Source organism: Oryzias latipes, chromosome 17 (assembly GCF_053564925.1).
Source record: "Oryzias latipes strain Hd-rR chromosome 17, Olatipes_Hd-rR_3.1".
In the NCBI taxonomy this organism is placed as follows: domain Eukaryota; kingdom Metazoa; phylum Chordata; class Actinopteri; order Beloniformes; family Adrianichthyidae; genus Oryzias; species Oryzias latipes.
The window spans coordinates 21,550,114-21,578,082 of NC_136253.1; the positions used below are offsets into that span (position 1 = coordinate 21,550,114).

The 27,969-nt window shown below is 37.0% G+C and overlaps 1 protein-coding gene across 2 annotated transcripts in view; it reads right to left on the minus strand.

Annotated features, from left to right (window-relative positions):
• LOC101159774 (sodium channel protein type 5 subunit alpha) overlaps nucleotides 1–27,969 on the minus strand; it is a 40,902-nt gene that overhangs the window by 5,347 nt on the left and 7,586 nt on the right. For both annotated transcript variants that reach the window (XM_023965178.2, XM_078935480.1), the window contains 19 exons: nucleotides 22,372–22,513; nucleotides 19,933–20,130; nucleotides 19,644–19,832; nucleotides 19,202–19,573; nucleotides 18,519–18,666; nucleotides 17,807–18,045; nucleotides 17,368–17,541; nucleotides 16,854–17,210; nucleotides 12,588–12,986; nucleotides 9,165–9,282; nucleotides 7,251–7,405; nucleotides 5,652–5,825; nucleotides 3,606–3,632; nucleotides 2,292–2,414; nucleotides 1,372–1,644; nucleotides 1,231–1,284; nucleotides 1,012–1,149; nucleotides 689–793; nucleotides 257–527 (listed from right to left, as the gene is read on the minus strand). In XM_023965178.2, coding sequence (XP_023820946.1) covers nucleotides 257–527; nucleotides 689–793; nucleotides 1,012–1,149; nucleotides 1,231–1,284; nucleotides 1,372–1,644; nucleotides 2,292–2,414; nucleotides 3,606–3,632; nucleotides 5,652–5,825; nucleotides 7,251–7,405; nucleotides 9,165–9,282; nucleotides 12,588–12,986; nucleotides 16,854–17,210; nucleotides 17,368–17,541; nucleotides 17,807–18,045; nucleotides 18,519–18,666; nucleotides 19,202–19,573; nucleotides 19,644–19,832; nucleotides 19,933–20,130; nucleotides 22,372–22,513 — 3,656 coding nt within the window. The remainder of the gene's footprint in view (nucleotides 1–256; nucleotides 528–688; nucleotides 794–1,011; nucleotides 1,150–1,230; nucleotides 1,285–1,371; nucleotides 1,645–2,291; nucleotides 2,415–3,605; nucleotides 3,633–5,651; nucleotides 5,826–7,250; nucleotides 7,406–9,164; nucleotides 9,283–12,587; nucleotides 12,987–16,853; nucleotides 17,211–17,367; nucleotides 17,542–17,806; nucleotides 18,046–18,518; nucleotides 18,667–19,201; nucleotides 19,574–19,643; nucleotides 19,833–19,932; nucleotides 20,131–22,371; nucleotides 22,514–27,969) is intronic.

A 27,969-nucleotide genomic window follows, 5' to 3' on the forward strand; every position in this document is an offset into this window, starting at 1 on the left:
TCCATTTTTGTTGACAAATTTGTTTGCTTGTAGAGATCATAACACAAAATATACGATTGATTACTAGTTTATTTTGTTTGCATGTTTTAACCATTGTATGGCCATGAATTAGTATTTTGTTAACACGTTTTAACTTTTAATGGCCACTAATTAATAATTCATTCACAAGTCTTAACTATTTGGTGACCAAGAATTTGTATTTCATTAGCAAGTCTCTGCCATTTTGCCAAATTAGGTGAAAAGTTTCCATTCTTACCCACAATAGAAAGAATTATCACCACAAAGTCAAAAATGTTCCATGCAACTGTGAAGAAATAACAACGAAGGGCAAAAATCTTAATCAGACACTCGGTGGTGAAGATTACGATGAAGACGAGGTTGATGGTATTAAGAATGGACTCCATTTGTTCTGACTGCTCATCCGTTTCCACCATCATGGTCACCATGTTCACGATGATGAGCATCATGATCATAATGTCGAAGGCTTGCTTGGACACCAGATCAAAGAAGAAGGCTTGAAGAATGTTCTGAAATTACCAAAATATTAACAGTAATTTAGTAGGTTTATACCTGCATGAAAGCTTGTTTCTATCCCAGTTCATCTCTTTCAATAACATAGGTACGATTATGTCTTATTATTTAAGATCTTTTATTGTTTAAATGTGTTTTATTTGCTGGTTTGACTTACCGCAGGCCTTGGTATTGGCTTTTGAGGTTTTTTAGAGCCTAACTTCTTCATAGCGTTGTAGTATTTCTTCTGTTCTTCCGTCATAAAGAGATCATGTCCACCTAAGTATTAAATAGGACAAAGCCTCCATTACTTTTTTATGTTTTTTGTGAAACATTTGACAGAACTACCTTCCCGTAATGTGTTATGTCATTAATTTTTGAAAATGAAATGAAAATAAAAAATGAAAAATACAGATGCATTTTTTTAAATTGTTGCACATTTCTTACAGAATTACACATTTAAATGGATCCATAAATGAGACCAGGGATTTTAATACTTATCTTTCTTTTCTGCTGATTAAAGTTGTCAATGATAACACCAATGAAGAGGTTGAGGGTAAAGAATGATCCAAATATGATGAAAACTACAAAGTAGATGTACATGTAGAGGTTGATTTCTCTGCTGGGCTGCTCCTCAACCTAAACACAAACAATATAAGTCATCTTTTTTAGTAGGGTAGATTTATAAAGTAAACTATGGTGATTGATGGATGTACAAACCCCTCTTGAATCAACAGCTGCATTCATGATTTCCATCCAGCCTTTAAATGTCGCCTTTAGCATGAAAGAAACAGCTTTAGTCTCTGCTGACATCTTCATTCCTTTCTCAGAATGATCCATGGACGTGTAAGGTAAACTCACCACTTGCAAAAGGGAAAGATATCCAAGTCCCACATTGTCAAAGTTAACCTTAACTGTGGTCCAGTAGAACTGAGTGTCATTCATGGCTAGACAGTCAGACTTGTTGTTCACTATGGTGATGCTGTGGATGAAGCCCGTTCGGTTCACGCACTTTCCAAACTTGCCAGCAAACAGGTTAACCCCCATGATGCTGAAGATAAGCCAGAAGATCAGACAGACGAGCAGCACATTCATGATGGAAGGTATGGCTCCTATTAGAGCATTGACAACCACCTAACGAGAAAACAAAAAAGGAAACAAGCCATAAAAGACTTATTAAACAATGACTACATTGACAGCTGTAAATCTTAGATGTTTGAAAGTTATTTCAAAACTGTGGTGGTCTTCCTCCACATTCTCCTTTCCCTGCTTTTAGACGCTTGTATTCAGGACCATGTTTTTTTGGTCATAATTCGGAGGGCCATGACCATAAGTGAGTTTTGGAATGAAGATCAACCAGCAAATTGAGAACTTTGCATTCTAGACCGGCACAGCAATCGCATAACAGCGGATGTTCTGATCATCCGTCACTTGTGAACAAGACCCCAAGATACTCTACTTAAATTCCTCCACCTGGGGCAAGAGTACTCCACCCATCCAGAAAGGACAAACTACCTTTCTCCAATCACGGAACTTGGAACTTGACCTTCTGCAGCGTTCTCGAAAATCTCACTTGAAATCCAGAGCACTAGTTTTAGAAAGCTTCTTAGCTCTCGAACATGGAGGCTTCTCCAGTAAAAAAAGAACAAACATATTTTAAAGACATGTTTTTAATTTATCTTAGGGGAATATCTGTAGTGAATTGAAAGGCAGTTGATCTGTGAACTTTGATGTGAGGGTTGGCATGGATGGAGTGATATCAGAGCAGTTTAACTTCTTACCCTCATGCCCTCAAATCTTGACAGAGCTCTGAGAGGTCTTAAAGCCCTGAGGGTCCTCAAGGATTTGATGGCAGCAAAGTCAGAATACCCCAGAGAGTTTGCCACCAGGCTTATCAAGGACACCTTGAAGGAAAAAGACAAATAAAACAATCAGAGAAGTCACTTGACAACACATAGCCTCAGTGATTTCACAGTTATTGTGAAAATATACCAAAGAACATTTTGAAAGAAAAGTAATTTAAAGAGTAAATACATTTAAAGAGCCATGTTTAGATAAATTTTGCACTTTGGGACATTCCACAGTTTGGAACACTTCAGCTAAATTTCAAGATTTGTTTGCATTTGGATTTTTTGTGTCATCTTTTTAGCAAATTTAGACTTCCACTCTATTTTTGATCCAAAACAGACAAAGCGAAATGGTATTCCGCTGTTGAATGACCCTTGAATGAAGACTATGAATGAATGGGGCGTGGCTTAAATGATAAACAGAGGAAAGATCATGCTGTGATTTATGGCAAAACACTGACATGTATGCACACATAGACAAATCGTATTCATGCATTTTCAGCTATATATGCATATAAATATGCATATATATCAAATAGAGTGAGTTTTATAAAGAACAATCTTTGCCAAATTTATTTGCCAATTCAAAACCAATGGATGCAATGTCTTAGTTGATTTAAGGCATCCAGGCCCAGTGTCCTCCATTTCTTTATAAAAGTCTATTTAACTATGTGTCCAATATATCTAAAGAAGATACTCAGAAATTCTCAACATTATATTATTTTTAGATTATAGTTATCATTGGCTCCACAAGGTTACAGACAGACATATATATTATACAAACAGAATGTAGACAGAGAAGAGAGACTTGTAATTGCTATGATTGTAAGTACAATAAACATGTATAACATTGCAGTAAAAAATAACAGAAAACAAAACAGACATGCATGATAACAATACATTTGCAAAGTGAAACAAGAGTTAAAATACCCACTCAGCAGTACTTCTCGTCAATTGAGTCTACTTTACATTGGATCTTCTCTAGATAGTTTTTAAAGCGTATGGTTCAGTATTTGTTTCGGATATAAAAGCCAAGGTCTTGTGGATTCAAAGGAAAGCTGCAGACTAACAAAACAAAAATAGGAACTCAGTCCTTTGTTTTCATTTATTTCATGCTGAATGTGGTTGTGTATCACAAAACGGTGGCTTTTCATATCGAAGGACAGACTTACAAGTGAAGAAACACAGAAACTGTTGTGATGCAGATCCTAAAAAATACTCACCTGGGGCCCTCTAACTACAACTTACCCTAACAATAGCTCGATCTGTAGAAATCTGTGTAACAGCAGGTGAAACCAGAGGTCAAGTCAGACCATGGGCCGCACACCCAGGCCACTTTGGGTGTCTGCAAGCTATAGAGCCACACCCCCTTTTGCTCTAAAACTAGTGTGATGCTCACAAGACGGCAAAAATCTGCACAGTTTTTTGACAAGAATATGAAAAAAAGTATTGGGCTTTCACTCTTGTGTTTCTAAAGTTTCCTTTGCTTGGCGTAGATGTCATAACAAAGTAGATTATCTGATAAAATAAACTTTAGAACTGGCTTTTCTCCACTTGACGGAGCCCAAGCCTCTGCAAAAGTGGCCAGAAGTCAGAACAAGAAAGTCCATCTAATGGTTAAAAAAAATCTGTCTAGTAATGTTACTGTAAAATTAAGGGTTTGTTCAAAATTTGAAGCTTAAAAACAAATAATAACACAATTCAGTCCTACCATATTGCATATTCACTTTCTTTTTTATACACACAAAAATGTGTACATCCGTGCCCAAGTCCCTTTAACAGTGCTGTTTGGTTCTAAGGCGTCATTTTCCTGCCCTTTGTGTTTTATGTAAAGGAATAATATTTCATTATATTTTTCTGATGTTCCTCCAGAAGTTGTCTCAGAGATGAATTGGAGGTGCAGCACGAAAGGTCAGAACGACGAAATATCTGCTTGACTCTACGTGGATAGATGAGGCACTGATCCAGACTCGCTTCTTAAAGTCCCAAACCAATCATCTTTAGATCGATTTCTAAAGCATTTCCAGTGTTTCCTTAATCATAGTTACACCAATTTGCCAGTTTTTTTTTTTTTTTTACTGTGTGTCATTTTCTAGGAAACCGTTTTTTGAGTAGCAGTAAAAATTTGTCTCTGAGTTGGGTGGGACTGTTGGCATGGAGCAACCCCTCCTCCCCCCCTCCTCCCCACTTCCCGTCACCCATAACTGAGCTCTCTTTTTACATGCTCTCTCGCTAGCTTACAGTCCCTTAGACCCCAAACCTAATCAATATTGGAGCTTTCCAGCCGTACAGTTTTGTGCCAGATGCTTGCTCCGACAAGGAAAATGAAGACGTACATCTATTTTTTGCAAGTTGATGGATCAGAATAGACCAGAGCAGGGAGACTTTGGCCTGTATGTCACGCTAGAACTACTAGTGTATATCACAAGTAAGCTCTTTTTCAAACAACTTTTTTTTCGTTTGCTCCTAATTCATAATAATTTGGGGGGGGGGAACGAAAAATGTAATTTTAAGCTTAATTTTCTTCATAAATGTCCCGCATTGAAAGAAAAATGCCACATGTTAAAAGCACAATTTTTATCTAAATATGGGAATCAACATAATTTTGGAGCAGATGACACACAACAACTGTCTGTAGAATTAGGCAGAAATGTACTTTAAATAAAAGCAGGTGCACTGATTAGTTACAAGGCTCCTGTATTTTTCTTCAAATTGCATGTTTTGTTCAGGAGGTCTCTTGGGTAACTAAAACGTCGTGCACTTTGAAGGACATAAGGACACAAGGACAGGAGTTTTACACTTTTCCAAAGAAGAGGGGTCATTTTAAATTGACCAAGAAAGATCAATTGTCGAAATGATCAGACAGCACTTAAAAGAAGGCTGTCCAGACTTAACGGCAGTTTACTTTTTTTAATGTACTTCAGTCTGGAAGTCAAAGGTTTGCCCCCATTGTGCCAATCAGCTTTGATATGAATCCACCCTTATGACACAGCAAATGTTTTAAAGCATGATTCATAACCTCATAATATTTTAAGCTTTATTAAGATGCTTATAATGTGTTCATTTTTTAGTTAAATCTGGGTTGACAAAGGCTGGAAATGTGTATTTAAATGCATAAAGTGTCAGGTTTCCTTAAAAAGTAAATACATTTTAAATTACACAAATACGAGCAACACTATTGCAACGAGGCCAACTTCAAATTTTCACCTGAAATCTCAGCATGCTATTTTTGATTCATATGCTGCTCTCACCAGCTTGGTATAAAGTCACAAAGGCAGTAAAATGTTAACTCACGTCCACGATCAGAAAGTCGAGCCAGCACCAATAGTTGGTAAAATATTTCTTGAAACCGTAAGCAATCCACTTGAGGAACATTTCCAGCACAAATATGTAAGAGAAGACTTTGTCAGCATATTCCAGGATCACTTTTATAACTTTCCTCCTCTCGATGTAGATATCTTCAAATGCCTGCAGAAGAACACCAAGTCACCATCAGTCGTCAGATTTAATATTTTGATTAATTTTAAAAAAAGAACTTTAAACTAGAAACTTATATACAATATTTATACTTCTAATCTTTTTAATCAAAACTAATTCCTTAAAGCATTCACTTAAAATAAAGCTCCTCATTGTGACAGTTTGCAACCAATTGAAAACTGCATTTGTTGGGAAATTTCCAAAAAGTTTAGTTTGTTTCTTCCTTCCTTCAAAGTTCTTCCTCTCAGGTATATCAAGCCTGTGTCGGTTCTCTTTAAGTTTGATAGTTCTAAAAAAGTAAAAAGCTTTGCAGGAGAAACTGTGATACAAACATATATCTGATTGGGGATAACATGCTAAATTAGACAACAAAAGAGGAAAAATGATTTTTTTACATGAGGTGTATGTGGGCCCCAAGAGAAAAAGTGAAAGCCCAAACTTTGAGAGGGACCTGGCTGCAGACAAAATGACACTGAAATTATTTATTAATTGTACAATTTACCCAAACCATTAGCCTCACCATAACCCTATTCCAAAAGTGTTCATAATTGTAAAAAAAAAAAATGTATGAAAGCTTAAAACAGGAAAAACCATAACTGTTTGGGTCACCAGTTAAAATAAAATAAAAATTTCGGGTGATATGGGGGGTACTTCTAGTCGCAGTTGAGGACCTCCGGTTTAGGATGTTGATGTCTGCAGCCAGGTCCTCTTGCAAACCTCAGGTAGAGTCTCAAAGATAATCATATAATACTAATTACATAAGAAACCAACTAAAAGTTACATCTGCTTTGCATATTTCCTTCAATTTCATTTCTACAAATAACCCCCAGCTGCCCCAGGTCTGTACAAAACAGTTTTTTTGTGAAGTTGGCCTAGAGGCATTTCTTTATGCCGACACGTCCATGATGTACCAAGCTTCTTTCATTATTATAGATTCATTCTACCTGTGTTTTGTTAGACTGTTCTTGCAATTGTTAACTTGATTTACATCTCTTTAGCTATGTTTTTTTCTCTGGTTTTGTTGGGTTTAAGAAACAATTTTTAAGCTAGCTGAAACTTCACAATTTATTGCTTATCAAGTCCAGGCTTCCTTTGACATCACAGAATAAAAAATAAATAAAAATGTAGATTGAATTGGACTAAACTTAAAATAACATCCTGAACTGTTTGTAATTTTTTATTGTATCATAGCTATAATTCACTTTGCTGCAATGGTCCTGTTCCATCCAGAGTGTCCATTAAACGCAATCGAAAAACAACTGAAGAATATATTTTTTATTGTAACTGGAAAAAAATTCAGGAGTAAGGGATTATTATACTTTCTTATTTTTGCGTTTCAGTAGTAAAAAAAAATAAGCCAAACAAGTTTAACCTTAAAATGGTATTAAGTTTTGGTAACATGTTTAGCCGTCTTACCAAAGCACCACTGCTGAGAAGAATCATGAAGATGATAAACGTCTCAAACCAGCTGTGTTCCACAATCTGGTAGCAGGTCTTCCTCAGCCTCCACCAAGCCAGGCCCAGACCGGTGCTGATGTCAATGTTGCAGCACTGACAGTGCCTCAGACAGACTGACAAAAAAGGACAACAAACCACAACATAGCATTAATCAGGTATTAACATATATAAAAAGGACTTTTAATGTAGTTGTTGCTTACAATTTCTACTCATACAAAAAGTCACATGTGCACTCAGTATGTGATTTATTATTTTATTGATTTAAATGAATAGTCCAGTGCTGTTATAAAGGACGTGTAACTTTAGGTTAAGGACAAGATGACATTGTTCCAAAATAAAATTTGCCAAAAGGGGATGAAAATGGAGAAGCTGATATAACACATAAAAACAATTCTGTATAATTCTTAAGAGGTTAATTAAACCCCATGTATAATTGAGAAGAAATTTAGATCCGCCTTTTAGAATTTGGTTGCAAGTTATTTACATTTTGTCTGAATTCATTTGCGGGTTCAATTTTCAATGTTTAACAACATTTGTACATAGTTAAGGTCTGATTTCTGTTGTGGCACCACAACAGGTTAATACTTTTTCTTTCTCCCTTCGTTTTGATGGTGTTTTAAGTTAATTGTTCTGCAGAATGTTAATAAAGTTTCTAGTTGTGGTTGCTATTGGACTGAGTGACTTCTCCCCCTGGCGTTCCAAACAGGAAGTACCCACTGGCTCCAAGAAGCCAAAATCCCACAGACTTCTACTGAGAAATAAACAGATATTATTTAGTCATTCTATTGGTCAAAATAATTCTTTCTTGCTCTGCTACCTTTTAACTTGTTCTTGATAGACCTAATTGTTTTCATGATATTTTTTCTTTAGTGCAAGTTATTCAAGTTATAAACTGACCAATCAGATGCTTCTATTAAGTATGTGGAGCCCTCCAGTCCCAAATTGAACGTTTAAAATGTTTTAATGACACATTCTCCGGAGCCCGCTTTCAAGTGGACGGGATGTGGACTTCGAACGAGCTAACTCTTGATTGATGAGAGAAATGTTGACTCTGCTTGCTAATACATGGCGGCATCTGAATGTCCAATAGGTGACATCACACTCACTTGGTCCAGTTCTTGTATAGTCAATGCTTTGGTAGATCCATAGTTGATTTGTTTATTTGCAACTGATGAACCTAAAAACTGCTGCCATGTTCTTTAAAGTGAGTACGGAATTATTCACAGATTCCAAATAAGCTAAACTTGAACAGTCTTAACAATATTTTTTGACTGGGCCTTTATAATCTGAGGTAAAGCTCTTGTTTTTGGCGTTCTTCTTCAGATTTTTCAAAGTCTGTCAAAGCCTGTGGGTAATTTTCCCCGATGTACATTATATGATCACTTTTAAGACCCACTCCAATCATCTTTTGATCTATTTTAAAATTATTCCCAGTGATTTTAAAATTCATTTCATTATGAATATGTTGTTGTTAGCTAAAATCAAAAAACCTTTGTCGTTTTCTAGGACATAGTTACTGCAGAGCGGCAGTAGTTCATTAGAAATTAGTCTCTTGGTTGTGGGTGGGGTCGTTGGTGCAGAGCAACCCCGCCCCATCTTTCCTTCCCCTTTGCTCAGAGCTCAGAGCAGGGAGCTTGTGACTGCCCAGCGTATCTTCTACATCACAAATACGCTGTTTTTCCAATTGCATTTTTTTGTCTGCTCCTGATTCACGATGATTTCAATAAAGAAATACTCAGAAATCCTATTTTAATCTCAAATTTCTTTATATAGGTCCTCCAACATGAGAAAAATGCCACAAAAACATGTTAAAAACACCAAAAACACTTATTTCATCAGAATAGGTGCTTAGTATGATGACATTATGCTCACACTGAGGGAAGCAATCCTCCGGCTCCATGCTGTCCTCAGACAGTTCCGACAGGTCATCTGCCTCCTCTCCAGGTTTCCTTAAATCCACCGTACTGCCCTCTGACAAGCTAATCTTCTCCTAGGAGGTGAAATCTCGCTGTCAATAAACAGATGGCATTCCTAACATAACCAATGTCCTGTGCATGCAAACAATCCGTTTTAGGGATTTTAGAAGATAAATCGCAGACACTAAATGCTCGACATGCTTGTCACCATGAGCATAGGCAGAGCAGATAAAAGGTTTCCTCCCTGAGTGAGCCGAGAAAGGTTTATTCTGGCGAGGTGGGCTTACCTATGCTCATCTTTATTGCTTTATAATCTCATCTGTGCTTGAATACAGTTTTGATGAGATTTATGTGCTTTACAAAGGCAACATATTTCACATGATTTGAGTGACAGAGGTGCAGACTTAAACCTTTATAACCGATATAAATTGTATTCCGGGGTAAACCCAAGGCTCAGAGGTGTCACCAGCTTCACCAGCTATAAAGTGAACAAAATGCAAATCAAATGCACAATGTAAAATGAATAAAATACTTAATCAAGTATATTGATGTTGGAAAATACCATTTTAATGTACAGTAGGGTGCCTCACAGCGGACAGCACACACGTGATGTCAGCAAAAAATAATCAGTTTATCATTACAGTCCAACGTGTGGAAACACTTGTGACATGTTACCATACCATAATGTTCTTATAATGTTTAATTTGTATTATTCTGATGTGGAAAAACAACAGTGGGCTGAACTTTATGAAACTAAAATATGAATGGATTGGCCGTTAACTCTTGCTAACTTGTTTGTTTGTGTGGACACATTTAATTTACACTTGAGTATCTTGCAAGAAACACTAGGAATTTGGAAAACGTCATCTGCACTTTTCAGTATCCTGGTATTTCTCTCTGAGTCACACTGGTTGGATCCACACTGGATTAATTTTAGGTCAGTGAATCGGATCAAATCGTATGAATCATCACACCCCTAGAATAAAATGATAATCGAGTAATTAAACGTTTCACAAAATGTTTGCCTGTTTGAAGATCTGAGCATAAAAATAAGCAGCTGCTAAAGTCCTGATAAGTTGACAGAAGGTTGATGGATGGGGATGTGCTGAGGAACGCAGGATGGAGAGAGAAGAAGAGAACGCCACCGCCAGCAGGCTGCTCAGCTGTGCCACTTTAATCTGCTCTGCATGGCGTGGCTCCACATCTGGCCTGCTGCTGTCTGTCTGCCAGACAGACAGGACAAAGCGACTCAACCTCCAGCAAACGCCTGACTCACTGGGTGTTCTGTTCACATCGCCTCTAAATCTTTCTAATAGGCACAGTAAATTTCAAAATCTGTACCAGATTTCCATCCTGCAGTTTTTTTGTTGAATTTAATATTCATGTATCTGCTTATCTCAAGAAATGGTGATACAAGAAGAGAGGAGTAACTGTCATTCATCTTTCAATGGCAATTTAATCAAAGAACACTCTACCATAAGGCCACTGATCTTGTGAAACAAAAACTACCTTAAAAGTGTTTTACGTCCAACATATAACTTACCAATAATCATTTATTCAGCATAAAAGTATTTTTCAGTTCTTCTCTTGGAGAAGAGCTGAAAGGTCTTCTATAAAAATAGGTCGGTCAAGTTCAGTTATACTACTTTGTTCAGCTATAAAATTTTCCCAGTCTTAGTTTATCCATTACAGGAGTTAGCATTATTTATTCAAGCTTTTCATCTACTTTCTTTAGCTAATTTATTTACGACAACAGACTTGTCTCTAAAAAGAAATAGAGCCATTTTTCCATAGTTGTTAAAGGAATAAAAAATAAGTTATAGAGGATAGAATCACATATCCCCAAGTATTCAATAGCAATCAGCTATTGAAATCTATGACTTTATGTTCTTTATTATTCATGTTAATTACACAATTACCGCTATGAAGCCCATTGAGATGACTATTGCTGTTAAAATTGGGCTTTATAAAAAAATTGAATTGAATCGAATATTCAACATGTCTGATTGGTCAGAATTATTCCATTCAATATATTTAAAGATTTTGTAGAAAAATAAAAATAATGTGAAATTAAGTTTACTTGAAGTTTATTTTAACATAAAATAATAAGAAAAATACTTTTTTATCAGGTTTAGGCAAAAAAAAAGAAAAATTGTTGTGTAAAGGGTAAGTTTTATTCATTTATACATTTTAAACATTTTAAATTATATTTTAACTAATTTGTTTATAGGGTGACACTTAACTTTTCTTTTAGTTTTTGTTTTTGGCAAAAAAATTAACATTTAGAGGCGGGGGGTGTAGGTTTATTGTATTAAACCCCTAAACCTCCTGACTTTTAACAATGCAAATCTGTCCTCTGTATAAGACATTTCACCGTTTGAAAAGCACTGCATACTACTGAAATAACTCCTTTATTTCTACAGAGAACATTTGGGACTTTTTCATGATACCAAATGTGAAGAGGTGGGGCTCTGGGAAATATAGTTTTGGTGGACTAAGAAAAAATGAATCCAAATCCTCCCTACAGGAACTGAAGGGTTTTTAACACAATTAATGTTTAAAGTCCCACTAAGATCATCTTTTGATTTATTTTAAAAAAGAAAAAAATCTCTGGTAGTCAAGAGGTTACTAGTTAATTTACTTTAGCAACCAGGTCCCCAAAAGCATTTCAAACAATAAAAACAAATGGGATCAACCTAATTTGGTGCTCATTTTTGGGTTTCAAAGCATTAAAAGTCACAGTGAATCGATGGATTTTTTTACTGGGATTAGTATAAATAGAAATTTGGAAGCATCTTTCTGACCTCCAGATGATGTTTCTCAGTCAAACACTCTAGAAGTAGATCTGTTGTGACATCAACAATCAGAGAACCAGCAACATTTAAAAATGTAGCGGATCCTGACTCAAACATATGTACATCTGAATCAACAGGACTTATTTTGTCATTTTAAAATACCTTTTAAAACACATAGTAAAGCCTACTTTTTCTTTTAAATTATCTTTTACCAAAACATCTAGTGCATTTGAAACAATATTTAATTCCAAAATAGATTTGACCTGAATTGGAATGTTTGACTTATTAATTCCAATATGACTTTCCAAAATTTAATTAAAGATTAACTCACTGATCCTAAATATTTTTGCAAATTCATAAATATTTTATTCAGACACTCCACGGTCACTAATAATCTGTGGTTAATTTATAGACATACGCATGATGGTTTTCTTCTTTATCTATCATCAAATGTTTTTCATTAGCAAGTTAATTTTAAAATGACCCTGAAAAAAAACTGTACACGCGATGAAGATGTTATTTGTCATGAATAATCCTTAAAGTTGTTAATTTATAATCAAATTAAACTAATAAGTCAGACTTACTGCCTTCTCTTCATCGTCTGATGACTCGGAGTTCTCCTCCTCTTCAAGAAACTCCACATCTGACTCCCCAGGTGCGATGGGAACCATGACCGTCAGGTTTGGGTTGGTAATGTAACTGTCTTCGTCTGGAGTGATGTACTTCTCTCCGTAAATTCCTCCATTGCTTTCCGTATGATTTACCGCCACCTTGATGCTCTCATTGGCTTCTTTGGTCTTATTTTTTTCACCCCTGAGGCTGCGGTTAAAGAAACCAATGATGTTCCTGAAGAGCCAAGAGATGCCAGAATTGATGCGGGCGATGGCAATCTGAATGTTGTTCAAATCCCCATCCTCGTCTGGAGCAGAGAGGTTGTCGGAGCTGAAGGAGCTGAGCAGCAGCGCCAGAAAGAGATTCAACACCTGTTGACAGACAAACATCAGGTTAATATGTCATGTAAACTGGAATGTTGGAAGTATTTTAGAGACACGTTTTCACGGAAAACTCCATTTGTATTGCACCCCTCTGAGAACATTACTGTTTGCAATAAACGCTCCATTGTTCTGCACTGAAAAATGTAAGATCTTAATGCCAGACAATGTGTCCCGCATATTTTGTTAACACTAGCAAATCCATCTTTGTTATTTTCTGGAATGTTGTTCAAAGATATACTAAAACACATATGGACTCTGTTGTTCCAGCCACCCTGTAGTCAAAGTTCACAGCATACAGTCTTTAAGTAATCTGTCAGTGAGTTCAGAGGGCAGATGTATCCGCCATATCTGTGCGCTTTGTTGTGCCCTGATGATGTGTGCATTTGGTGAGGATCATCTTTACCCACTGAGCCAGTCAGAGATGGGGAGCATGAGCAGATGATTAGCAATGAATGCCCTCTGACCTTCTCACCCCTGAGCATCCTAGATAATCCCATAGATAAACAGCTTTCCCACAATTCATGTGCAGTGAGTTTCTGTCCATTAAACTCTATAAGGACCAACGTTTTGATAAATGTGTACTTCAGGCAATTCGAGCAGTTAAAACATTGTGATGCTGTATTGATCTGATTTGGTTTAGCAGGACGCAGTTATACAGGGAGGGGGGCACCCCCCAGCTATCCCCCCTAAATGTTAGGATAGGATAGGATAAACAACTTTATTTATCCCTTTGGGAGGTTCCCGCATGGAAATTGACATCTCCATCGCATACAGCACTATTAGACATTTGAGTTAATATTAGTATCAAAATTGACAAAGACTAGGAAATCATCAATACAAGCTTCTGTAAGGATAAGTAATTAATAACACTTAAGTTAAAAGACTTGCTGTCTTAATAATAATACCAGTAACAACAATAAAACTGAGTGGAATATATATTTTTGTTCCTTTCATTTGTAATGACCTAACACTCTATTGTTATCATTTGCCACCCCTCCAAAGTATTCTGCCCCCCATTAAAAATGCATTTTTGGGTTGACCCTAAAAATAAAATACATGTTAAAACAGTTTTGGGCTGTAAAACATTAGGCATAAAAGTAAAAGACAAAATTCTGAAAAAGTCTTATTTTTATTAGTAAATAGATTAGTAAAGAGTTAATGTAAAGTTAAAGACCTTGTCCAATGAAATTCGTGGTTTTGGTGTTTTTAACATCTTCTTGTGGCATTTTCTGATGATGGAGGGAGTATATAGAGAAAATAATGCTTGAAATTGCATTTCTGAGTATTTTGAATCAGACAAAAAAAAATGCTGTTTCAGAAAGATTATATAAGCTACAATCAGCAGGCCATAAACTTTCAGCTCCACTCCATTCTGATTCACTCTGATGTCTTTGTTTTGCTTATCTGACCTGGGCTCAAAACTGTACGACTGAATAGCTCCAATATTGCTTTAATTTTTCCATTTACTCCTGAAAAAAGAAATACTTAGAAATGCACTTTTTAGTTAAATTTTCTAAATATATGTCGTCCATCATCAGAAAAGTGCCACAAATGCATGTTAAAAACACAATAACACAATTTTCATTTGAGGGGGTCTTTAAAATCAACTTGAAAGATTTTTAGATTTTTATAAATTGCATGTAAGCATACTAGACTTAAAGAGAGGCAGCAGTGATGCTTCCGCGGATTGCAGGATTTTTTTTTTCATCTTTAACTTTTTTCATTAATGTCAGCTCACAGGAAACAGCTGGACATCCAGTCACCATATAGGCAACCAATGAATGTAAAATGCATGCCTTCTTTAGTGCTGAGTTCATACAGTTGTGTGCAAACACAACTGTTGTGCAAACACAACTGTCATGCAGATTAACCATTTATTTAGCTGGAATCACATTTAAAACTTCAGCCGTCACACGTCCTCAGTAAAAATGTTAGTATTTCAGCCAGACTCTAAATTATTTAAATCACCTAATGGTAATTCAGGTAAAATGACAATAAATTAAAAAGTTTCGATATTCTCAAAATGCTTCATCTTGCAAAATGATCACCAAGTGCTTGAACAAAGCCCCGTCCTGATAATATGTTATCAGCAGTCTTTACTGGTTCTACATAATCCCAGATTACTTGTGACATCATCATTTGGATTTAAAAACCATGCATCGAAGTGCAACCGGATTTCCCCTTGGCTACCAAACACACTGATACCACTAAAGAAACTCTAGAAACTATTTATAACTGTAAAATATAAGAAAATCTTCGTTTCACCATTTGCACGCCCTCCAATAGAAAGACAGACAGACAAACAGACAGGGACGGTGTACATACATACATATCTATATATCTATCTATTTATATCTATTTATATCTATATCCCTTGTACTATCCTAGGCACTTTAACATTGGGAGTTGGGTCATCTAGACCCACTAGACAGTGCTCTGAACCTTTTTTCTTCAATGATTTGTGCTCTTCACTGGTGTCCATGGATTACATGAAATCTTTCCACCTTTATCCACCTTTGTCATGGTAGGAAGAACACGTCAATGTAAGGGTGGGGTCATCTACGACAGCACAAGGGATATATATATAGATCTCTCTCTCTCTCTCTCTCTCTCTCTCTCTCTCTCTCTCTCTATATATATATATGTATATATATATATATATATGTATATATATATATATATATACATATATATATATATATATATATATATATATATATATATATATATATATACATATATATATATATATATATATATATATATATATATATATATATATACACATATATATATATTTAGACATATATAGATATATATATATAGATATATAGATATAGATATCTATATATCTAGATCTAGATCTAGATCTAGATAGATAGATAGATAGATAGATAGATAGATAGATACATACATACATACATACATACATACATACATACATACATACATACATACATACATACATACATACATACATACATACATATCTATATATACATAAATAAATAATATATACCAATTTTTAATTGCTCATTACTTCCAGTGTTTTTCAAGTTATTATAAAATAGACTGTATATCTAACAATGCAGTGCTCAATTGATTTTTTTTTGTTGCATTTTTTAAAGAGCTGGTCAACCTTTTAATAGATTTCAGTACCAATGCACAGGTCACAGATCATTGAAGATTTCCGTTTTTTCCCCAGTTCATTTTGACTCAATGTTTCTTTTTTTTTTTTTACATTTTTACTGACTGCACACCTTTTAGCATGTTTTTACCCCACAGGAAAAGGTTATAAACCCTGACCTGAATTGCCTCAACAATTCTAAACCAAACTGGAGCGGACCGTACTGCTCATAGGAAATGAGGCTTTAATTTGTCAGAATAACAATTTTTACTTGGAAACTTTTTTTTGTTCTTGCTTATCGTAATTTTTTTTTGTCATGATCTTTTTTTCTAACCAATCAGAAGCCTCAGTAAAAGTTTGTGGCTCACATTGAACATTTGAAATGTTTGTTTGACAGATTATACCAAGCCTGCTTTCGAGTATTAGGGGTTTGGCTTTCCAACAAGCTTACTCCTAATTGGCAATAGTGGTTGCACTAAAAGTGTTGACTCAGACCAACTCGGACCAATAATGTCTGGCTCCAACATGGTGGTCATCAAATAGCAAAAAAAATGGCGCAACGAGTTGACTTATTTTCGTTGAAGCCAGAAGTAAGCATTTTTATGGATGACATCATCCTCGCTCAGTCCAGTTCTCATACACAGTCTATGGGTATATTTGAGTGGTTTAGTAATTTTCCAAGGGTGGTGCAGGTGAGCAGAAAAGAATGCTAACATAGAAGAACTTACCACCAAATTCCCAATGACCATGACCAACATGAACACCAGAATGCAGAGAGGCTGTCCAGCCACTTCCATACAGTCCCACATGGTCTCGATCCACTCGCCACACAGCACCCTGAACACGATCAGGAAGGAGTGGAAGAAGTCCTTCATGTGCCAGCGTGGCAGCTGACAGTCGAAGGCGATCTTGCACACGTAGTCCTGGTAGTTCTTTCCAAAAAGCTGCATGCCCACGACGGCAAAGATGAAGACTATGATGGCCAACACCAGCGTCAGGTTTCCCAGAGCACCCACCGAGTTGCCGATGATCTTGATGAGAGTGTTGAGCGTTGGCCAGGACTTTGCCAGTTTGAAGACTCGCAACTGAGGATGGGACAAATGAAACAAATATAATGAGAAATTAATTCATAAACATTAAATAAACTAACACATGTCTGTGTGCATTCTTTTTATTTTAACGATTTTGATTTCGGTTGAAAGTCATAGACATAAGAGCTGAAATGGTTAAAGATGTTGTTACCAGTCTGAAGGATCGCAGCACCGAAAGTCCTTCTACGTTAGAAAGACCCAACTCCATGAGGCTGAGGCAAACAATGACGCCGTCAAAGATGTTCCAGCCTTGCTGAAAGTAGTAATATGGGTCCAAGGCGGTCAGTTTCAACACCATTTCGGCTGTAAAAATCCCAGTGAAGACCTTAAAAAAACACAAAGAAAACAGGGTTTGTGAAAGATCTAAATGGATCAAACTGTACATAAATGTAAAATGTCAATTGAAAATAACCCCAAAATTTGCAAACATTTACTTAAATGTATCAAGAAAATGAAAAAAAATATTAAACATAAAGCCATTGTGATGACTACAGACTAAAACCAGGTCAAATAAATGTGTCTAAAACCAAAAAATTAGAAACAAAAATAAAGGAATTTGTGCAACTACCAGGATTTACGTATCATCTTACCAGATTTCCCACAGACAGCATGGTGTTGAACTCGTCGGTCATGGGGTAGTGCTCCAGAGCCATGAACAGGGTGTTGAGCACGATGCATATGGTGATACCAAGATCCAGAAAAGGATCCATCACCATGAACTTCACCCACTCCTTCAACTTCAGCCACCAGGGACAGCAGCTCCATATCAGATACCTTTTGGCAAATGAATACCAGCATGGAGGGCATTTCTGCCTCGATTCTGTCAACTCTAGATGAAAAGAAAAAAGGAAGTTGTTGCTCATTGCTTTTCAACATTTAGGTTAAGAAGGATCATTAAAGATCATAGAGATCTACATCTCAGCTTATTTTCAAGCATTCCCTGTTTAATTCACTGCTAATTGTTGGATGATCTGTTTTTCCCCCTGGAAACACATGATTCAGCAATTCAGCTGCAGGAGGGACACAAATAGCTATAGATCTCCAGAAACAGATTAAGGTTAGGGTCGTTCAGGTCACTGTAACGGCCTCAAAGTTGTAAAAGAGCTGAAACTGCTGTTGTTATTTCAGAAAAATCAATTAATTCAAAATATTTCAAAAACTGTAAAAACGTTTGGTAACTCCATTTTTTTTCCCATGAATAATCAAACCATTTTCCGTATTGATGCAAAACTAAATTGAGCTTCATTCCAATTAAAGGAGAAACAGAATACATAAAACTGGCACTCTTATAGAGTGACTTACCATCCATGGCATCGCTAAAGAAGCTGACGGAGCTCATGACACGTTTCCTTCGCACCGAACAAGGCTCTGTCACTGAGGGGGAGGGCTGGGGGGGCGGTCTTGGAGTAGTATCCTCCGCACTGCTGGGCTTCTGATTGACACAAAATACCTTCAAATGACAGAAAAATAAAATAAAAATATGTATTTAGCTTTTGGCAAAGACAATTGAGTTATTAACTCTTATTAAGTTGCAAAATATCCATAGAGCAGCGAAAGTTTGCCACTCTTGCACTAACACAAGTGCAGTATGCAAAATATTTAAGAATGATAAAAGAGGAATGTTTATTTAACAGGAGCCAAAAAATTTTTGTATTAGAGATGATCTGTCAACCAAAGCTTTTTTGTTATTCACCATGTGCATGGCAATGGTGGTAAAATAACAAAAATCAAAAAACCGCCATACAGAATAGAAAAGGACTGATGCAAAGTTTGTTCTAACAAGCTTCCAAATATTAGGATTGAATTTTTTTAATCTTTTTTTTGTATTAATATGTGTTAAATAAACAGTTAAATTAGGTAAATGTGTCCTTTTTCACTTAGAGATTTATCTGCTTGAATTTCAAACATTTCAAACCAACATTTTCTTAGGATCACCAAAGTTCAAAGCGATATTTGAGACACTCCCATCAGTCTCCAACACTTACAGCGTCTTCCCTGACTCTCTCCATGCTGTGGGCCGGTACAGAAGTGGGCGTGAGCAGACCAAAGGTGGTGACTCCGTTCTGGTCCACAGAGATGTTCAGTCGACCGTTGACGTTCATGCTGGGGGTGAAGACTTGGGAGCAGTGGCTCCTGACGCTGCCAGTCCTCCTCTTCCAAGGAGTTGCGACGGAACTGGTGCGACTCCTGAACACGTCTCCATGAACGCTGAACTCGTCATCTCCAAAGTCGGCCTCTGAGTTGTTGCGAGCGCGGAAGGAGCTGAAGATGCTGTTCTGACTTCCCCTCCTGGTGCTGAGAGGATGGGAGGAGAGTGTAGCCAGCAGGGGGTGGGCCGGCAAGGGGGATATAGGAGGCTGCAGGACAAAAAGAGGGAATCAGCGTCTCCCAACCCCAAAGACTAAAATTATTTTCGGATAAATGTACCCCAGCTTCATCTACAGGGTCAAGCTTCTCCTCCGCAGCTTCTCCAGCAGTCTCCTCTGAAAGAGTCCTGTGGGACCGTGGTCTCCTGCTGCTGCTGCGCCGCACGCTTCCCATTGCCTTCAAACTAAATGGAGAAAGCTCTGGAGACAGAACTGAATCTGTGTCCGGGGCTTGTCTTTTGGCTGCCAACTTGAAAAGCAGAAAACAGAGAAAAAAGTTGCAGAAATTACATTTTTTTATATATATATAAACTGTACAAACCCAACAATTCAGATTTTGCTGCACCTACTCTCTGTTCTCGTCGGAGGTGCTCCATGGCCAGCTGGAACTCTCTTTCCTTCTGCCAGGCCTCGGCGATGGTCGCCTGGTTCTGTTCTTCGTAGGCCATGGCCACCACAGCCAGGATCAGATTAACCAGGTAAAAGGAGCCGAGGAAGATTACCAACACAAAGAAAACCATGTAGGTTTTTCCAGCGGAGCGCAGAGTCTGAGAAAATTGGAAGATGCAAATGTTTAAGGAAACATCTGGATTTTTAGGAACAGACAGTCTGTACTTTCCCGCAACAAATAAGACATTTATTTCAGAATTTAAGCATAAATAAAAAATAATCTACCTTAGGTCTGCACGATATGAGGAAAACTTGCGATATGCGATATTAGCGATCAATATTGCAATGACGATATAACTTGAAACATAAATAATATCAAACAGGAGAAGTCAATCTTTAAACCTAAACCATTCCCTGTATTAAGCTTCCAACATTAAAGAAAAATGTTTTCTGCTTAATCTGTCTGCTTTCCTTTAAATAAAAAGTTCAAACTTTTCCATAAAAAGAGTGCAATGTGAATGCATCCAATCCAAATGAGGTTTGGAGATTCCTCAGCATTCTTTGCCCATTTGTACTTAGTCTGCTGATCTTACGTTACCCTCCACAGACATTTAAAACTCAAGATTTTGTTCAAGAAGCTAAAAAAAGTGTAATATGTGGGGCGTTTTGCCTTTAAGCCTCATGGCAAAAGACAAAAAAAAAATCTCTTTGCAACAGAAGGGAGGAGGGCTGCTGAGTTATTCCTGGAAACATGATGTAAATGTATTAATTCAGCATCTGTTTATGTTACATGTTTCCTGTCATTCTGGATGCTGTAAGCTTACTTACTGTAAAACAATCACGGATTAAGGTTATGTATAAAACCTTAATACACAAATATATTTATACAATATAATATACAAAACCTTAAATTCTGTATTTTATTGTCACACCATATGGTTTATGGCTTGCTCTGCACTGTTGCCTATCCCTCCACCTAAACTACCGGTAATGAAACTTGGGGTCTGCAACCTGTGGCCCTGGGCTGGAGCCACATGCAGCTCCTTTATTCCTACATTGTGGCTCTTTGGCTTTAAAAAAAAAAGCAAATAATTTACAGAAATAAGAGGTTTGTACTTTTGGTCAAATTGTTTTAGTTAAGTTGTCATTTGTGCTCAGATTTTAATAAATGTCAGATAACGGAGCAAAAAGATACACACATTGATGCATTTAAAGCGCATATTCTGATCTGCTGCAGAACAGAGTCTAGTTGCTTTTCAGTAGCAACATTCTTCAAGTACATAATTGAATTTACATGTATAGATCTAAAAAAGGCCCTGCGACAGACTGGGACCCTGAAAGGGATATAGTGGGTTAGGAAGATAGACAGATGCTACAGCAGATTTGTCACAGGGGGGTGTATTTTATTGTGAAAAATAACATATTAGAAAGAAAATCATATCACCTTATTCCTATATTTATTTCTTACTATAATTCAATTATTTTAAATATTTAAAAGCTAAGTTTTTAAAAAATGACTAGTTTAATAGCCACAAAAACACAAAAAAGTGTATTTTTCTAAACAGTAAAATCGGTACTTGTTGGGTTTTGGTCCGGACCAAATGGTTCTTCTGGCTTTGAGGGTTGCAGACCCAAGGTTTAAACTATTGGACATGTTAGCCCACGGGTGGGCAAACTTTATGACTCGTGGGCCATAAAGGCTTTCAAAATTTGATTGAAGGCCAGAAACAGGAACAGATGAGAGGTTTTGGTAGCCCAACTCAAAAGAAGAGGATATAACATGTCTACATTTTGACTAAAAATTGATGTAAACATTTTGGAGGTTTTAATTCAAAACTGAAGCTTTTGTTCTCATTTTTGTGTCAATTGCACCAATGGGATGATGTCCCTCAGTGAAAAATGCTAATTTGGAGAAGTGCTGAGTTCATGTCATGTTGAAATGATCGTAAAAATGACTCTCCGACTCAGAAAACACACAAGAAATCTTCCAACACCACATGAATGCAAAATAACTTTCTGCAACAATAACAAAGTACAATTTATTAGTAGAACATCATTCATTACATTCATTACATAACATTATCAAGGATTATAAACATAATTTATTCCATCTCGGCGGGCGAGATTAAATAGCTTATTAGGCACTAAATAAGGGACGTTGAATGCATAGTGCATGTGTTTTATTGGTCTAATTGCCTCATTATTTCTTAAAAAAGATAATCATTTGCAGTGACAAAAGTTATCTTGTTTTAAGAAGAGCTTCTATAAAAAATAAAACCCTATGATTTGATGGTATGCACCTACAAAACTAGTTCAAAAGTACTCCATGATGTTTATGTGTTTATGGACTTAACCCGGTATGTTGCAAATATATATATATATATATATATATGTTGCACCTGATGAAACAGCTCCTCCCAGTAGTCTTGGGTCATGAGACGAAAAAGTGCCAGAAAAGCCCAGCCGAAGGTGTCAAAACTGGTGTAGTCATAGTTTGGATTCCTCCCCACTTTCAGGCACTCAAATCCATCGGGGCACTTCCTGCAGTAGAAATCAGATAGTTAATAAACAACAACCATTACTTTAGCCTGAAAAGGGTACTTTAAAAGTGTTTCAGGGGGAAGCAATAAAATGCATGAGTGAAAAGGATTAAGCTGAGCCAGATGGATATCAAATTGCAGTTAATTTTTTTTACCGGCTCCATGCCTCCATCCCTGAGCTTCATTGTCAACATAGTGGCATTACGGAAAATATTTAAGTCCGGCAGCTGAGATCAAGCTGGACTGCAACGTCCGTCCGAGCGTGGAATAATTTCATAATGGCTGGCAAACATCTGGGCGGTGGAGGGCTGCTGTGAGAACAGCTGTGGGTCTCACCAGCCCGCTAAGCAGCAATTCTGACTAACATCCAGCATTCAGGAAGGTGGAGGCTGCTGAAGCCAGAAGCTTTTTCCAGTCAGGTCCTCTCCCTGCAGCATAGCTAGCTTAGCATAAGTAATGAGTTGCACATTTGAAATACCATTCTATTGATCTATTAAGATCCAGTGATTGTATCACATCATTTCAAGGAGGAATTGTTTCTTTAACTTTAAACTTTTCAAAAATATACTAAACTTTGAGTTTTTTTCTTTGATAATTTTGAACAAAAAAACATCAGCAAATGTGTCTTGTGCATAATTTTCAAATATTTCTCAGACGCACACAAAAAAAAATCAAGTTCCAATGGCTTTAAGAAAGACCCCTTCATTGACCTCATTGCAAAAGTCATGAGATTAGGTAAAGGTGGTTAAAGAGAAAATAATAAAGATGAAAAAACATTTTGGCTGCAGTGACAACATTTAAACAAAAAACTGATTTTCTAAAAATTCTGGACTTTCTTATATATAAAATTACAAACATTGATAAATATTTTTCTTATTAGGAGTTATCAGTGCCAAATTCCTGACAGCCTTATTTCAAAGTATGCAATCAGCCAGCCAGATGGTAACATTGCAATGTTCTCACACACGGAAAAAGTTCTTGAGCTAGCACGTTGAAGAGAAATAACGAAAGTCATCCCGAAAAATTACAGGATTTTTTTTGCAATCTACTATATGTGTACTCCCACAAGGGACATGTTGACAGCAGCAGTTGGAAAGAAAATACAGAGGGTAATTTATTAATATTCCATAATTGTTTCAATCAGGTGACAGTTAATCACAACCAACTCAGTTTTGCTCCTGCTGCCTTTTTTTAAACACACACTAGCATGCATGTTTTACCAGTATGTGTTAACATGCCTGCGCCCTAAAACCCGGTGCGTCTTTTGTGTGTAAAATACTGAAAAATCAGCCATAACTGAAACTGCGCTCAGTGCACCCATAGTCATGAAAATACAGTTGTTTTTCTATTGTTTCATGCTTTGTTCATTTTCAGTTTTTCGTCAGCTCCGCCTCCTGTGGTCATCTGTGAGTGTTCCCTGCCGCCTGTTTCATGAGTCCATCTGGGCATCTTTGTGTTTCTCTTCAGTGTTTTGAACTAGCATGTGTAATGGTCTCTGTTTTCTGCTAAGCCCCCATCTGACCTGGTTGCTGGTGTTAATCTCACTTCCTGTGTACCAAGCCCTTTACACTGCCCTTTGGATTTGTAACGTTTTGTTTGGGCATGTCATCTATGACCTGAATGCCTTCTGAAACAAAATACCTATTTTTTGTTTAGATATTATTTCTGGTCTGCTGTTATTCTTCCTCCATCCCTGAGCAGATTCTACATCAGGCTTTTTTAAGCAAATATTTTCACAGACAGACCAACAACAAATGGAAACTGAGTTGCAATTTTAACTGTATTCATTTGAACAATGAAGCCCTTTGGTGCAAAGCTGAAAGGAAAAGGTCTTATGTGAGGGTAGCGATATTAAGTTGACACCGTAGATGTCAATATTTTTAGACTTCTCCCTTTTAGGGTGGCATTTTGCCAAATGCTTCCTGAGTGCAGCTATGATAATATAATAATGTTCATTCCTCACGAAAAGAAACCCAAAAGCGATATTTTGATCAGGTCACGCATTTCTGAGCATTCCTCTAAAAAGCTACAAAGACGAGCGGGTTCTGTCGAGCTGACGTAGACAAGTGAGAACAGCCCCTTCCAGGAAGAGTCTGGGCTGCCAGCACCACCCCCAGGTTAACACACACAGTCACTTTCTCCAAGGAGCTAGTGGTGTTTGGCAAACTGCTTTTCTTTTGTATGCTCTATATGAAAAGTTTTGATGTCTTTTGCTTTACTGGGCGAAACGAAGACACGCTGCTGAGGCCGACTCTAGGATGGCGTCATGAGTTGGGAAGCACCCCCACGGAGCAAAAGGCGGTGCCTCAGAGGTCGAGTTGCCTTACTTCTGGAAAGAAAAATGTCTCACGAAAACAATTCATATTTAATAAACAATTATTCTTTTGTGTGCCAAAAGTACTACATCTTCGTATCCATGAATATTGTTTTCTATAAAAAGCTTAAGAATAGCATGTTGCAGGCGCTTTAAAAACATTACTTAGACTGTTGGTTGGCATTCAAGGCATGTTCTTTACTCAAATCATCTCTTTTGAACATGATCATCAAACCTCTTTGAGTACGGTATTTTTAAGAAACATTTTCTGCAACTAAATCACAAAGCAAGTGATCAATATAAGTAAATTGTGACTGATATTTGTATAATTGGGGAATTTGACATTTCTCGAGCGTTAATGTCACAAGGAGATATTTGTTCATTGCCATCTCATATTTTTACAGTTTTGCCTCTTTACATTAGTTTTAGGTTTAACTACATAAAGATAAATAAAGCATGTGGAGAGGTCAGACATTGGTTTGTTTTGGGATGATTCAATCTGCCGAGATCAAACGACCCCCAATTACGTTTGAAAAACACTAGTCTTTCAGAAAAAAGACCTATTGGTGGGCAAAAAAGCCAAAAAAATTCCAAATTAATCACAGAATCATTATCCAAGAACAACACGAGTGAGACTAAACTGAGCCATAGAACAGAAGACTTATTTGTAGTTAAAGTTGATCTATTTCTGCTATTTGGGCAGAAACAACAACAGTAAAAAAGCAGAGGCTCCCTTTAAATTGTAAAAATAATGAAAAATATATATTGGTTCTTCCAATGTTGTTGGATCATTAATCATGGGTCTTTTCTTGAATTCTTATTGGATTTTTGTGAAATTTTAGAAAGAGCTACATTGTTAACAGTATAATATGATGTCTTGTGTTCCTGAGGACCTTTGATTTTTCATTAAAATGCCGCTCCAATAAAAATAGTGTTTTCGGTTTAACATGTTCTTATGGCATTTTCTAGGACAAATATAAAGAAAATTAAGCTCAAATTTATATTTCTGAGTTTTTTTTATTCATATCGTTATGAATCAGGAGCAGAAGAAAAAATGCAGCTGGAAAAAGAGCATTTCTGTGATGTAAAAACATATAGAGTGCGGCAATAAGCTCCCTGCTCTGCTCCATTCTAATGAATCCACTTGTTTTGGGTGAAGGTAAGGGAGACTGAAGTTGTTCTGTGTCGATGGTCCCGCCCAGAACTCATAGGCAAATTTCTAATGAACTACTACTGCTCTGTAGAAACTATGTTCTAGAAAACGACACAGGTTTTTTATCTTTAGATAAAAAGGCATAATCATCATTAAAAGACCATTTAAAAAAGATCAAAGGATGATCAGAGTTGGTCTTTAAGATATTATGTTTACATTATAAATCACTGTAAGTCTGTAATTACCTTTAACCCCTTCAGAAGCTACCACAGCAGTTATTCTGAACTAAATTGAACCTAAATTAAAATGGATTACAGTTGTGTCTAAAACTGCATGGAGGATACTGTGACTCTGTAGCTCTCTGAAGCTGTAAATGGCTTCTAAGGTTTCAAGTTATCTTATGCAACCATAACAACAGGCTCTGTAAACGCTCCATTAAAGCTATTTGAAGCATGTTTACATTTTCATAAGTATAATCTTTAAGGGTTATAACATCAATTCCCTGCAGGTTGGTGAACAGTGCTGCAGTGGAACATCTGTCTTTTTTCCTGGGTAGGGCTAAAGCAAAGTGTTTCCATGCTCACATCGGTTAAGGGCAAAAGTTGAAAACATCTATACAATCAGTAATAATCCTTAATGCACAGTGGCTTTAAGAAGTGAGAGGATCAGCTGGAAGTCCGCAGAGGGAAGGATGAAAACCAGCCCTGACCGTTGAGCAAATCGTTTACCATAAACTTGTTGACCAGGGAAAATATTGTTGTTTTTTTTAATGTTATTTATATGCTTGGGTGCATTCATGGCCTGTTTTGTCTGTGCGTGCTTATGCGCATGTGTGCCATCAAAACGTACCCAAAGCTTTAATTTGGAAATCTACTAAGGGATTACTTGTTGGAATACACTCAAAAGATTAAGCATCCTCTATGTTTTACGTCCTCCATCCTGACCTGCTTAGTATCTTGTGCTTCTCCGCCGCCCCCTCAGAAAGTTCCATCTAAAATGCCACCTCCCTCATTTGCAAACAAACGCATGCAATGTCATATGGCTGTGTTCAACCTGTGACCCAACAGCCATGTATAAATTAGAACTGAAATTGATTTGTTCCTTCAAACTGAAGCAACATTTCAACTCAAAGCAACTTGCAGGTTGGACAGCTTGTTTTTTTTTCTTATCGTTCCTCTTATCTTACCAACCTACTACTTAAAGGAGTTTTATGACATCATTTCCTCCCAAATGCCCTCAAATATATCCTCTTTGCACTCTGACTTTATTTACTGGATCCGTTTTTACTTCTTGGGAGATTAAGTTCCTGTGTTTTTGGAGGAGAGGTTAGCGGGTGAGATTAAAAACCACAGGGTGCCTGCTCAGATGAGTTAACCGTGGGACCAAGCTCGCCTCGCAAGAAAAGACCAAATAGGTAATTTCCTTCTGATCTGACCCGGTCAACGGTTTATAGGTCCGAAGGTGGATGTGCTCGTGTCCATAGCTCTTGTCTAGTGGGCTTTACCATCAGCAAGGGATCAAAGACGTGATCCACAAACCCAACTATGTGAGGAGTGAAACTACTGACAGAATCTGTCTCATCGTCATGAACTCTGGCCTTTGAGTGTGATGAGAAACACTTTTTTATTGTAGTCTAAACTAAACATTTAAAAGCAGCCATATGACAGATGCATGAAAAAAAATACCTTTGTTTTTTAAGATGTAATTTAAAATGTAATTTAAGAGTTTTGTAGCCACTTTAGGCCTTTGGTCCCGAGTCAAGATGACAGTCAGTGTCAGCGTTGTGGTGTCATTGGTTTACATGCATGAATAATGATAGAACAGTAATGCATGCATGCAGCAAAGGCCACACCACAATGCTGGTGGGGTTTGCTTTTGGTATGGCACACTTAAGATCATCTGTGTCTCTGCTTACAAATCCGCATCAAGTCTTTGGAGAGGGAGCTTGTTGCAGACAAGATGGACGAAGATCATCGACTGGAAGTGGAAA